The sequence below is a fragment of the Anoplolepis gracilipes genome, chromosome 1 (assembly GCF_047496725.1).
Source record: "Anoplolepis gracilipes chromosome 1, ASM4749672v1, whole genome shotgun sequence".
NCBI lineage: Eukaryota > Metazoa > Arthropoda > Insecta > Hymenoptera > Formicidae > Anoplolepis > Anoplolepis gracilipes.
Genome location: NC_132970.1, coordinates 18,341,106 through 18,353,165, shown reverse-complemented (window position 1 = coordinate 18,353,165; position 12,060 = coordinate 18,341,106). Strand labels below are relative to the sequence as shown.

Below are 12,060 nucleotides of genomic sequence, written 5' to 3'. Positions count from 1 at the left end.
TCTTTCTCATATATTTCTCACTAAGAATCTTTTTACACGAAATAGTTTACTTTTTATTTCTTTGATCTATGAAAATTAATATCCCCACTAATACTTTGCCTAATATTTTATCAATTGTTTAAACTAGTATCGAGACTAATATTTACAAAAACTAATGCTTATTTATATGTTGCATACAGGTACCTTTGAGAGACATTCCATCCGCAAGTCAGGCACAATGGGACACTTTCCTCACGAAGGTCGGGGTTCCTTAAGTCGTCATGGTAATGGCATACAAACCCTAAGGAATTCTGAGACTCGCGGCAGGCATACGCCCGTACAACAAGGCCTACACGAACAAGCTCCGACCAGCGGCTCGACGATGCTAGTCGCCGAGGATGGCTTTGTTAGGTTCCGGAGTCTTGGTGCAGAGGAGGACGAACTGTCTGATACGCAAAGCATAGTCGGCACTCACGGTAGAGGAAGCTCGCTCGCCGGTAGTGTTAGGTACAACGCGAGGCATTCGACGATACAACATCCTCATCCCCATCAACATCAGCACTCGCTGCAGCACTCACATCCGAGTCAGCATCAACAATCTCACCATCAACTTTACAACAACACGTAAAGGCTGTGCCAATGCGATGACTAAAACGTGATTTTTGTTAACTCGGTAGGTATTACAGAAAATAAAATCATATATTACTTTTGAAATGGTTATTTGTTGTATATGTCGTTGTATGTTCTTTTTTAATTACAATTTATTTGATTTCTCTTTATGATTCTAATGTAATCAATCCTGTTGTTGTTGCAGACGAACGAGATCGTCAATGAAATATATAGGATATATTGACATGAATCGCGGGAATCGTCGCCCTCGCAAACTTCGGTCTAAACTCGAAAACTAATTTTATCTTATACTCTATGTAAGATATGTCCTGTGTATAGACAACCTAATGCCATTTCCGCTCTCCTGCTTCGCATCGACGTCCGAGCCAAGCCTCTGCCGTACGATACTTCTATACATATTTATTTTGATCCTCGATAAGCGAGTAAAAGTATACGGCGAACTCGTTTGGGGTTCCTCTACCTGTATGTGGGTAGTTCAGGGTATATCGAAACTTGATCTTACATTAGGCACTTGGTACTTATTAAGATTCATGTGATTGAAGATAAAAAATAAAGAAATAATGTGTCTCACTGAAATATAGGGAAACGCGCTTCTCTTTCGGTTTTACGTTCACTGTTAGTACCGAAGATGGGCTGTGGAACGTATTGAAAAAAAAAAAACAAGAACACATGTAATTTGAAATCGATTTTTTAACATTGCTATAATGTTAAAAGAATGTGTTTTAGCAAATGTATTATTAATTATTCGCTATCGCGTGACTAGAAAAAATCTATGAACGTTGTATTGTCCTGACAATTTTTACAATAAGTTCATTGTTTTAGTCGTATCTGCGTTAAAGCACTTCAAGTAATCACCTGTCTAATCGGTACTTATCCTTTTTTTTAATAAAACTTTTCAAGTAAATTCGATATAAAATCAGCTTTGCGACCAACAGGAGATATATTTTTTACAAAAAAATGCACGCGAGGTCCAAACACAACTGGAGAAAACAATTGCGATTCTCATTCAGGTATTCCGAGATTAGGATGTGATTGTGTCAAGCTGAAAGCGGTGTTTGTACAGTCGACGATAATTTATCACTCAGTCCAATTGTACGATTTAGTTAGCGGCTAAGACACTAGGTTAAGAATTGCAGAGTACATGTTAAGTTTAGTCGTTAAGAGAGAGAGAGAGAGAGAGAGAGAGAGAGAGAGAGAGAGAGAGAGAGAGAGAGAGAGAGAGAGAGAGAGAGAGTGAGTGAGTGAGTGAGTGAGTGAGTGAGAGAGAGAGTGAGAGAGTGAGAGAGTGAGTGAGAGAGAGAGAGCGAGCGAGAGAGCGAGAGAGAGAGAGAGAGAGAGAGAGAGAGAGAGAGAGAGAGTGAGCGAGTGAGCGAGTAAGTCAGCGAGCGAGTGAGTGAGTGAGTGAGTGAGTGAGCGAGCGAGCGAGTGAGTGAGTGAGCGAGTGAGTGAGTGAGTGAGTGAGTGAGTGAGTGAGTGAGCGAGCGAGCGAGCGAGCGAGCGAGTGAGTGAGTGAGAGAGAGAGAGAGAGAGAGAGAGAGAGAGAGAGAGAGAGAGAGAAAATTGCGACTAATGTCAACAGATTTACATTTAATAAATCGAAAGGGAATGAGAAAGAAGACACACACAAAGAATACTATTGCCGAATATGTAGAATAGATAACATAAGTGCGATTTAACGTCACACATACACACACAGGCCAGCATTTTACTTTATTTCTCAGATTTTAAGGTACAAAATAGTACTTTTTACCTTTTACTCCGTATATCGATAGGTTTAAGCAGTCGCAGTGTATATGTTTATATATGAACATTGTAAATAAGGTATACGGGCTCGTCGTGACCGAATCTACTGTTATAATGGAATCTACGAGGTTAGATTCCATTTGACGCGTTGAAATTTATACGTTTCTCGGTTGTAAATGCACACAAGACTTTTGTATTTTAATTTATCTCAGAAACTGTATTTATTATGTGAAACATTCCACAACAAGTGATCAGTATGAATGCGCGATCGATTTGTGTGTGGGATTTTATTGCAATTATAAATTTCTCTAGGCGCTAAAACGAAACGGAACAAATGTAAATAAAAGCTTTTTTGCGAAAAGAAAGTTTTACGTTTACCTTATAAACGAAATTTTAACCGTTCACGCGCATCGAATGTACATCTGTATAAAAAAAAAAAAAAAAAGATATCGTTTTTACACTTTTATAACAAATGGACTTTTAGTTGACATACGTCTTTACAGATTGTTTGCAATATTATTAATTTATCTGGATAATATCATTTAGATAAATTTTACAAGAATACTATTTATGTTTAGAATTCATTCATATACAAAAGGTTCCGAATTTAGGTTTCCTAAAATTTTATATTGTATATATAATATATATAAATATAATCTCGTGTCACAGTTATATATGCATATTAGAATTTGATTTTATTTTTCATTTCATTCCTTTTATATTTTTCCCATTTTTATTCCTTATTTTCATCTATATATTTTATATTATATTATATATATATATATATATATATATATATATATATATATATATATATATATATATATATATATACACACAGAACACTACGAATAATGACAACATAATATTGCATAATTATTTTTATTTTTTAATTTCAAAAATCAAGATTTGATTCCAGATGCTATAGTTTGTAAGAAAATTTAACATTTATTAATGATAAAAATTCAACCAATATTTTAAGGGAAAGTGACAATTATTATTAAAAATTAGAGACCTAATCAGTAAACAAGACTCTTTTTGTTGTATTATACATTGAATTAGCGAATTTTTATAATTTGCATCGAACAACAAATATCGCAATGCCTCCATCTCTATCTGCTATGATAGGATTTACATGTTTTATCACTTTGATAAAGCGTGGAACCTTTATCACTCCAAAAGATAAGTTATATAAACCACCGTACTTGTAACGTTAGTGCATTTGTTGCTAGTTCATTAATTTAGAATATCGGTCTTTTACGCGTATTTCTATTCATAAATATATAATATTTAATAAGTGCATATATTAATAAATTAATTTTTCATCACATCCGTTTGTAATATTGAAAAGAAACTATGAGTGAGAACAAAAAATGCGTCAACTTAAGTGAGATAAATAACAAGTTTACAGAAGAAAGGTTAACAAATATCCTTTCCAAGATAAGTAACAGGAAAGAAGTGCAACTAACAGATTGGAATTTTTGTGAAGGATCTGCTAAAGGAGATAATTATTTATCAAATATCTATAAGGGCAAAGTAAATGGTATCATCAATGATAATTCAAGACAACATGTGCAAATGAATATTATTGTGAAGTCAATGCCAAAAAATCCTGGCACAAGAAAGACTCTCAGATGCGCAGATTTTTTCCATAATGAAATTGTTTTTTATACAGAGGCAAGACTTTCACATATAAGTACACACTTCCTCCTCTCTTCTCTTTTTTAGATCTATATACAAATGCATGTATTATTTATTTGAAAGAATTTATATTATCTATTTGTATGAAAAAACATTCTTTATTCATGTATTTTGCAGGTTGTCTCTAAATTTCAAAACTTTTTAGCAGACAAGGGACAGAGTGATCTATTATGTATACCACGTTATATAATTTCTTTCATGGATAACGAAAATGACTTTCTGGTTTTGGAAGATGCCTCTTGCTTAGGATTTTATACCGCATCGCGACAAAACTGCTTAGATTGGACAGAATGTACCGCAATCTTGAAGACACTGGCTAAATTTCATGCGATTTCATTCGCGTACAAGGATCAAAAGAAAGAAGAGTTTATAAAAATTACAGATTCTTTAGAGGAAACCTTTTTTAGCAGTAATCATTGGGACTGGTACAAAAATTATCACGTAAATAATGCAAAGTATTAAATTTTTTTTCAAGTAATAATGTTTTTTCTTAAAGCTACAAAACATTTTTCTTTACAGGAAAGTATGCAAAAGATAATCAAACATGCAATAGCCACTGAATATCCCAATAGCGAAGCTGAAAAAAAGTACAATTCATACAAATTTGGTGCTCTCTTCAACAAGTGCAGAGAATTATGTGAAAGAAGACACGCACCCACGTCTGTTGTAATCGAGGGTGATTGTTGGGCTCCGAATTTTTTAATCCGGGACATTGGGCAAAGTCAAAAGGAAGCATTAATGCTCGACTTTCAACTTGCACGTTGCGCTAGTCCTATCTTGGATTTATCATTCTTAATTTATTCTTGCACTCTAAAGTCATTTCGTGATCAATACTTTGATGATACGTTAAAATTTTATCATTCGGAATTGAACAATACTATTAAATTACTTGGATCTGATCCAGACAAAATTTATCCATGGGACTTATTCATGCAAGAGGTAAAATATCTGTTTTATTTTGTAATAATTGTTTCTTTAAGACAAATAAAGATTGTTAATATTTATATTAATTTCAGGTAAAGGAGCAATTTCTTTTTGGTGTATTTACCGCACTTGAAGCTATTCCAATAGGCTTAATGGATATACCTGAATCATTCAATCTAAATACCATTGTTGAAGGCAACGAGGCAATAGATATCAATGAAATGGCATCATTATCTTGTATTGAAACAACAAGTGGAAGACAAAGGATAGCAGATGTGATAGTTCACGCTTTTGAAAAAGGATATATATAATATAAACTTGTATAAAACTATTTATTGATAAATAGTATTAAACATCAATATAATAAAAGTCTTTCAGTCTTACTTTACCAATTTAATTATCCTTTGATTTTCTATACTTGATTTTACTGAAACAACAAAAATTTAACAGCTTTTTACATGTACAAAGATTTCCAAAAAATCCCTTGAAAACATAAATTATTTCACTTCAAGATTGATAGTATATTTTCTTTTTGAAATAATTTTGTTGAAATATTTTTTCTACATCTATTTTTAAAATTGGCAAAAACTTTATCGATAATATATACAAACAGTCACATTGAAAACAGTATATATTCTTTCACTTTGTGTATTTTTTCTTAATAAAAACAATTGTTATATTTGCAAATTTTATTAATTTTTTTCATATACAGGTATGATAAATTCTCAAATTATATAAATCTGTAGCGTTTACCTGAAATTGAGTGAGGAATAAAATTTTACCATCTACTTGCATCCTTCAAAGCTTAATTCCGATAAGTCGGTAATATATTTTCTACGATTTATTTATGATTTGATGTGTCATTCTTTCACACACACATTTATCAGTATATTTACACAAATCCCATTTAAAAGATCGTTATAGAAAAATCAATAATAAAAGAACCGATTGTCGACGAGCAAATATTTATGTAAGTATAATGATCGTTTTGAGGACGACTATAAAAAGAAGTGAACTCAATAGCGAAGAAAAATTAAAATGGATCGAAACGTTTGTTGTTTTTGCATAATTTGTGCACTATTAATGATTGTTGACAATCATTAATTCAATGCACAACAGATACATAATTTCTACATTAATTTTTTTCCTTCTATCCAGATTTTATATTAAAAATTATTTAATCTTTTTTTTTTAGCAGCGTACTTTTTCTATTCATACATAACAATATATTATTATTATCATATCTGTTAAGTATATTACATAATCTCAATCTTACTTCACCAATCTGATTATGCAAAAGGTTATGTTTTTATCTAACGACGATATGCTATTGATCTCGATGATCTCGATAATAAAACTTGAAGGCACATTTTACAGTGCGAGTTGAGAATGCTTACAGAGGGTTAGAGAGGGATAGACATTTGTGGCCTTCGGACAACTTGTCTCAATTTATTCTCCCTTCTCCGCGTGAATATAGATAATGATTGAAATGATATTCGCGACAAGACCCCTAGCCCCTACCAACTCCTACTCCTAGTTATTCACAATGGAAAATTTTATCCAATAGTTAATAGTGTTGCGTGGCAAGTGTATACGTAAGCATTGCTCACGTGCGAGTTACGTATTTTTCTTTTTCTTTTTTTTGCAGTAATCATAGGCATTTATATCAAGAACAATTAATAAGATAACTGTCCTTTTTGTTCGCGAGATAGAAAAAAAAACATTCGATCGACAGAGTCAAGTGCGTCAAGAATGTTTCTTATATGAAATGTGCTATATCACTTGTAAAAAAAATTTAAATTCTCATGCACGCGAATGATAAGGGACTTATCGTAAATTGTAAATCGTCTTATCATAAGAAAAGATCACATTCATTACGATAACAGTTATATGAACCAGTAATTTCATCTTTTCTTATTGTTATGTCGTTCTGTCAGTTATATCCATTAACTTACTGAAAAATAAATGTGAATTGTGACAAGTGAACAAATTAGTATAAATACATTGTTCGTATTAACATAAATATTATCATAAATTTTAAAAATATCAGTATTCTTTCAAAATATTCTTATATTATAAGTTTCATATATAGCTAGTTTTTGAAAAAATCTAAAAAAAAAAAGGAAATCATGACTCAAATTAAGAATCGTATTAATTTGAGTGAAGTGAGTAATAAGTTTACAGAAGAGGTGTTGACAGACATTCTCTGTAAAGCTTACAATGGAAAAAAAGTGCAATTAACAGATTGGAATTTTGGCGAAGGATTTGCCAAAGGTGACAGTTATTTGTCGACTGTCAATAAGGGTAAACTTTATGGTATTATAGATAATGATCCGCAGCAACAAGTACAAATTAATTTTGTCGTAAAGTCAATTCCAAAGAACATTGGTAGAAGAAAGACATTTAGAAGCGCAGACTTTTTCCTCAATGAAATCTTATTTTATACACAGGTAAGAATACATTCACTTTTCTTTCATATAATAGAAAACACATATATTATTGAAAAAATAACAAAATAAATAATTATATAATCAATGAATAAACATTTTAATCTTAATAGTTGTTATATTTTACAGATTGTCCCCAAGTTTGAAAAATTCTTAGCAGACAAAGGACAAAGCAATCTACTGTGCATACCACGTCATTTAGTTTCTTACACAGATGGCGAAAATGATTTTATTGTCTTGGAGGATGTTTCTCCTTTAGGATTTGGACCTGCATCCAGACAAAACTGCATAGATTGGACGGAGTGTAAAGTGATCTTAAAAACGTTAGCAAAATTTCATGCAATCTCATTTGCATATAGAGACCAGAAGAAAGAAGAATTTATAAAACTTGCAAGTATTTTAAATGAAACCTATTTTGGTAATCATAACTGGAACTGGTATCAAAAATTTCATGTAAGTAATATTACATTTTAATATGATATAATTATTATTAAGTATATTTTAATTATTATTAAAGTATTTTTTTTTATATAGAAAAAGGTAGTGGACATAGCTAAACATGCGTTAGCTACCGAATATCCAAACAGTAAAGCTGAGAAACAATTCAATTCTTATGAATTTGGTAAATTCTATCAAAAGTGTGGGGAATGCTGTCAAAGCGACGCCCCTACCTCTGTTATATCTGCCGGTGATTGTTGGGCTCCAAACTTTCTTGTCCGAGACATCGGGCAAAATCAAAAGGAAGCATTAATGCTCGACTTTCAACTTGCGCGTTACGGTAATCTTAACGCAGATTTATCGTTCTTGATTTATTCGTGCACACTAAAGTCATTTCGTGATCAGTATTTCGATGATATATTGAAAACTTATCATTCCGAATTGAGCAATGCTATTAAAGCTCTCGGATCTGATCCAGAAAAAATTTATCCATGGGATTTATTTATGAAAGAGGTAAAATTTTTAATTTTAAAATTTTAAGTAAAATTAAGCGATACACTAATCGATATAAATTACAGGTGAAGGATTCTTTTATTGTTGGTCTAGTATTTTCGCTTGAAGCAATTCCATTTTGTCTATTGGATCCATCTCAAGCATTCGATTTAGATGCTATTATTAAGAATGATGAGGCAGTGGATATTTCCGATGTATGGACGTTGTCTAATATTAAAACATCAACTGGAAGACAAAGATTAGCAGATGTAATAATCCATGCTGTTGAGAAAGGATATATATGATAAAGTTATATAAGAATAATTTTTATGCGTTATAGAGAGAATTATATAAACAGCATGAAATATATACATTTTATGATAAAACAATGATACATTATTGGAAAAATATTAAATTCTATTTTAATAATAATAATTTCGTTATGTAGAGTAATAATTTGTTTTTGGTTATTTAAAATACATATACCTATATATCTTATTAGCAAAATATTTAATCAATTTTTTTACTTTACCTTTATATTTGTCTTTTTTTTTCCAATAAAGATCTCAAAATAGTATTTACACATATTAAGAATATAAAGTTTTGTACATAATTTTTATTAATGTGTAGTATTAAAGAAAATAGAGACAATCTGTATTTGTATAATTTTAATTATATAACAACGTAGATTAATTAAAATATAATCTGTATAAGAGTATAGCCACCCTTTTTGTTAGCTCACAGATGATACATATCTAAAAATTTTATATTATCACATAGTAATATTATAATAGGGTGGAGAATATTGGTAGAAATATCTTGAATTTCTTTTCTTTCTTGTTAGGAAAAGTACATCTATTGCTGACAAGCATAATATGTCAATGATAAGTGCATCACAGATGCATGTTTGATAATAATCTTGCTGCACAAAGCAAATTATTTTATTGAAGATGAAAAATGTCTTAAACCTGTCTTCAACCTCTGATAATCTTTCTCTTATGTACTTACCTCAACAGATCACGATAGAATTAGTTGGATATTATCAAGATCGTGGATGTCAAGAGCAACATTACACGGATGATATATGTATATAATAGCACAACGGTGTATTTCCCTATGTGAAAACTTTTACGCGTTTTGATGCTGAATGTTGGTCGTCACGACGTTGCTCGCATCAAAAACAGTTGTGTCTTCGTCATCCTCCTCTTCTAATGGCAACGGTCGCATTTCGACATCCTGCCTGTGCGTGAGGACACCGTACTTTCGAACCAGCTGAGCTCGTGTTTTACTTAACCTGCCAATAAAAGCAACCAGTGAAACTTTTAACCTGGTGATCCGCCATATATCACAATAAATCATCCTCACTATTAAATCCATCTAAACTCACCTAAAGCTACGGAACACGAAGTAGGCCATGACAAGGATGCTTAGTCCAAAAAAGACTAAGAAACCTCGTACGAGAGCACCAGCATTGAAGGTCGCATGCTCCTCACTGAATTGCTGCGTCAAGATACCAAGATGATATCAGTGATAATCGGAAATAAATTGTAAAGATTGTATCTATGTGAAACAAAAAAAAAAAAAAAAAGAAAAAAAAAAGAAAAAAAAATGTCTACACCAGCAGATTTTTGACTAGACAATCCTTATCTCTGATACGCGTCGCAAAGATACGAACCTCGTTATCCGCGATGTGCGTTTTATTCGCGGTGACGTCCGGCGACGGTTTTGAGGTTATATTGTCGTGCGTTTTGTTGCCATCGGTTGTCGGCCTCTTCACGTCAGAGAACGATCCGGCCGTGTTCTGCTGAACCCGCGCAGACGACTCGTCGACGACCTTCTTATCGGTTTTCTCTTTCACGAGAGGAACAGTCTTCTTATCCTCGGCTGTCGCGTCTCTCCTCTCCCGGAAGCTTCCGTCGCAAATCGCCGTTTGCGCCAGCAGGAAGATCAGCAGGAACATGAAAAACTTTATCTTCTGGATCTTCGAGCGCGTCATCGTGCCGTGTCATTAGAACAACAACGACGACGACGACGACGACGAGTTCTCTCTTTACGACGTGACAACACGACGCTTCAGCGCGCTCTCCATTGTCGTTAGCCGACCGGCGTACACAACTAGACGTGTTCGCTCTGTCACGTCACGCTTCTTCGCGACATCCACACCAGCCAACAGCTGTTTCCACGCGAGGCCCTCTGACAGTTCCGTGTCATTCTCGCGCGACACCCCGTGCTCTCGCCCATATGTTTTGCGTTAAGGTCCTAAGGTGCGTTGACACTTGGAACGGCTAATATTCCTTAAATCGGTAATATTAGTCACGCGAGAGACATAGTATTCTTCTCCACAAATGTTATCGTTTGTGGCGAAGATATTGTATGAAGAAATCAAAGCTTTTTACTAAAATAAAATGCAATTTTTTTATAAAAAGAAAACAAGGATCTATTTGTAAACACGTACGCACACACTCGCGTATACATGTAGCACAAAACACATATAGGTGAACGTTAATAAATTTTTAATTCAATTAAATGTTTTCTTACTTTGAATAAACGATCAAGATCTTTGTGTGTATTTGTGTAACTTTAGGTGCGACACGTGTGCAATGTCAAATACACGATGGTCACCTCTGTGCGAGATGAGAGACACGTGGTGAAAATATGTCAACAGCCCCGGCTTCGAAAATCTAGCCAAAATGATGAATCTTTTTAATCACTTTGTAATCATCTTTGTAATCACTCTGTATAATCAATAGATATCGCAATGCCCGACGAAGACAACCTCTCCTATCGCTGTTAAACAAAAGAAAGATCCTGATGAGAAATGCTTCGAACACGGCATTGTTGACAATAATATATGCATGGAGATCCTCGTAAAAAGAGGAGCTAATTCTTTTAGGAAGTATTATGTCAAGGTGCACAAGAGCCCGATTGTATTAAGATATGGAAATTTAAAACATCATAATTGCGTAAATACTTTTGATATAATAAATGTTTACATACACACACTTTTTCTCTCTTTATAAATTTTAAATATAATTTAATAGCTTCTATTAATTTTCATATATTATACACTGTTTCTTTTGCAGACTAAAGTAATTATTGTGATTATTGTACAATGATGATATATTGGTTTTTTTTAACGTATATCATCAATTTCTTTCAAATAATCACTTGTCTTAACTTGACTATTTAAGTATTTGTATAAATCTTTGATGCAAATTTACAATTTATACACATAATTACTATATGCAATAACTTATTTAAAACAAAACTATTCTTTTGTAGTTTACAAATACTTCAACAAGTAATTATAATTTCAGCATTGTGTCAAATTATCTGAAAGTAAAGAAGAGTAAAGACATGTGTTAAAAAATATGCATTATTATAATCACATACTAATTGTTTCAATGTGAAAGAGAATATAGATTTTGTGGAAAACAGAAAGTACATATATATGTTATTCAATATGAAAAGAATAAGTTGTACATGAATTTGATGGGAAAGAAAAATTGTACGAATAAATATTTTTTATATACCAAACAATTGTAAGTATTACTATACATATACATATATGTATAAAAATATATTTGATATAATTGCAAGAAAAAATGTAAAATACATATATATGTTATTCAATATGAAAAGAATAAGTTGTACATGAATTTGATGGGAAAGAAAAATTGTACGAATAAATATTTTTTATATACCA

The 12,060-nt window shown here is 32.4% G+C and overlaps 3 protein-coding genes across 5 annotated transcripts in view; 2 read left to right on the top strand and 1 right to left on the bottom strand.

Annotated features, from left to right (window-relative positions):
- LOC140673478 (uncharacterized) overlaps positions 1–1,275 on the top strand; it is a 124,007-nt gene extending 122,732 nt beyond the window's left edge. Inside the window, exons 5-6 of the mRNA XM_072906466.1 lie at positions 180–652; positions 794–1,275. Of these exons, the coding sequence (XP_072762567.1) occupies positions 180–607 (428 nt within the window). The 3' untranslated portion in view covers positions 608–652; positions 794–1,275. The remainder of the gene's footprint in view (positions 1–179; positions 653–793) is intronic.
- Positions 1,276–3,389: 2,114 nt separating this feature from the next.
- LOC140663655 (uncharacterized) lies at positions 3,390–8,746 on the top strand. Its single transcript, XM_072888004.1, has 8 exons — positions 3,390–4,029; positions 4,171–4,494; positions 4,573–4,992; positions 5,070–5,282; positions 7,074–7,427; positions 7,554–7,877; positions 7,959–8,375; positions 8,441–8,746. Exons 1-8 carry the CDS (start codon positions 3,709–3,711, stop codon positions 8,657–8,659), a joined length of 2,592 nt encoding a protein of 863 aa, XP_072744105.1. The 5' UTR covers positions 3,390–3,708; the 3' UTR covers positions 8,660–8,746.
- LOC140673363 (uncharacterized) lies at positions 8,463–11,280 on the bottom strand. Of its 3 annotated transcripts, none has more exons than XR_012048051.1 (4): positions 10,030–10,840; positions 9,742–9,854; positions 9,363–9,648; positions 8,463–8,600 (listed from the first exon to the last, which is right to left on the bottom strand). XR_012048051.1 is itself a non-coding variant. In XM_072906307.1 (4 exons), the coding sequence occupies exons 2-4, from the start codon at positions 10,348–10,350 to the stop codon at positions 9,483–9,485; spliced, it is 600 nt and encodes a 199-aa protein (XP_072762408.1). In that variant the 5' UTR covers positions 10,351–10,648; positions 10,893–11,280; the 3' UTR covers positions 9,122–9,482. The 3 variants fall into 3 exon arrangements, 2 of the variants coding, with proteins under 2 accessions (XP_072762408.1, XP_072762400.1); XM_072906307.1 differs by lacking the exon at positions 8,463–8,600 and adding an exon at positions 10,893–11,280 and having other exon boundaries at positions 9,122–9,648; positions 10,030–10,648; XM_072906299.1 differs by lacking the exon at positions 8,463–8,600 and having other exon boundaries at positions 9,122–9,648; positions 10,030–10,839.
- Positions 11,281–12,060: the final 780 nt, after the last annotated feature.

Excerpts from the sequence above, each read along its gene's own strand:
- LOC140663655 (XM_072888004.1), top strand. The coding sequence starts at position 3,709 with ATGAGTGAGAACAAAAAATGCGTCAACTTAAGTGAGATAAATAACAAG. Across the intron at positions 4,495-4,572 it reads ACTGGTACAAAAATTATCAC|GAAAGTATGCAAAAGATAAT; the intron begins GTAAATAATGCA and ends TTTTCTTTACAG. Across the intron at positions 7,428-7,553 it reads AAATCTTATTTTATACACAG|ATTGTCCCCAAGTTTGAAAA; the intron begins GTAAGAATACAT and ends TATATTTTACAG.
- LOC140673363 (XM_072906307.1), bottom strand. The coding sequence starts at position 10,350 with ATGACGCGCTCGAAGATCCAGAAGATAAAGTTTTTCATGTTCCTGCTG. Across the intron at positions 9,855-10,029 it reads CGCACATCGCGGATAACGAG|CAATTCAGTGAGGAGCATGC; the intron begins GTTCGTATCTTT and ends ATCTTGACGCAG. Across the intron at positions 9,649-9,741 it reads TTCGTGTTCCGTAGCTTTAG|GTTAAGTAAAACACGAGCTC; the intron begins GTGAGTTTAGAT and ends TTTTATTGGCAG.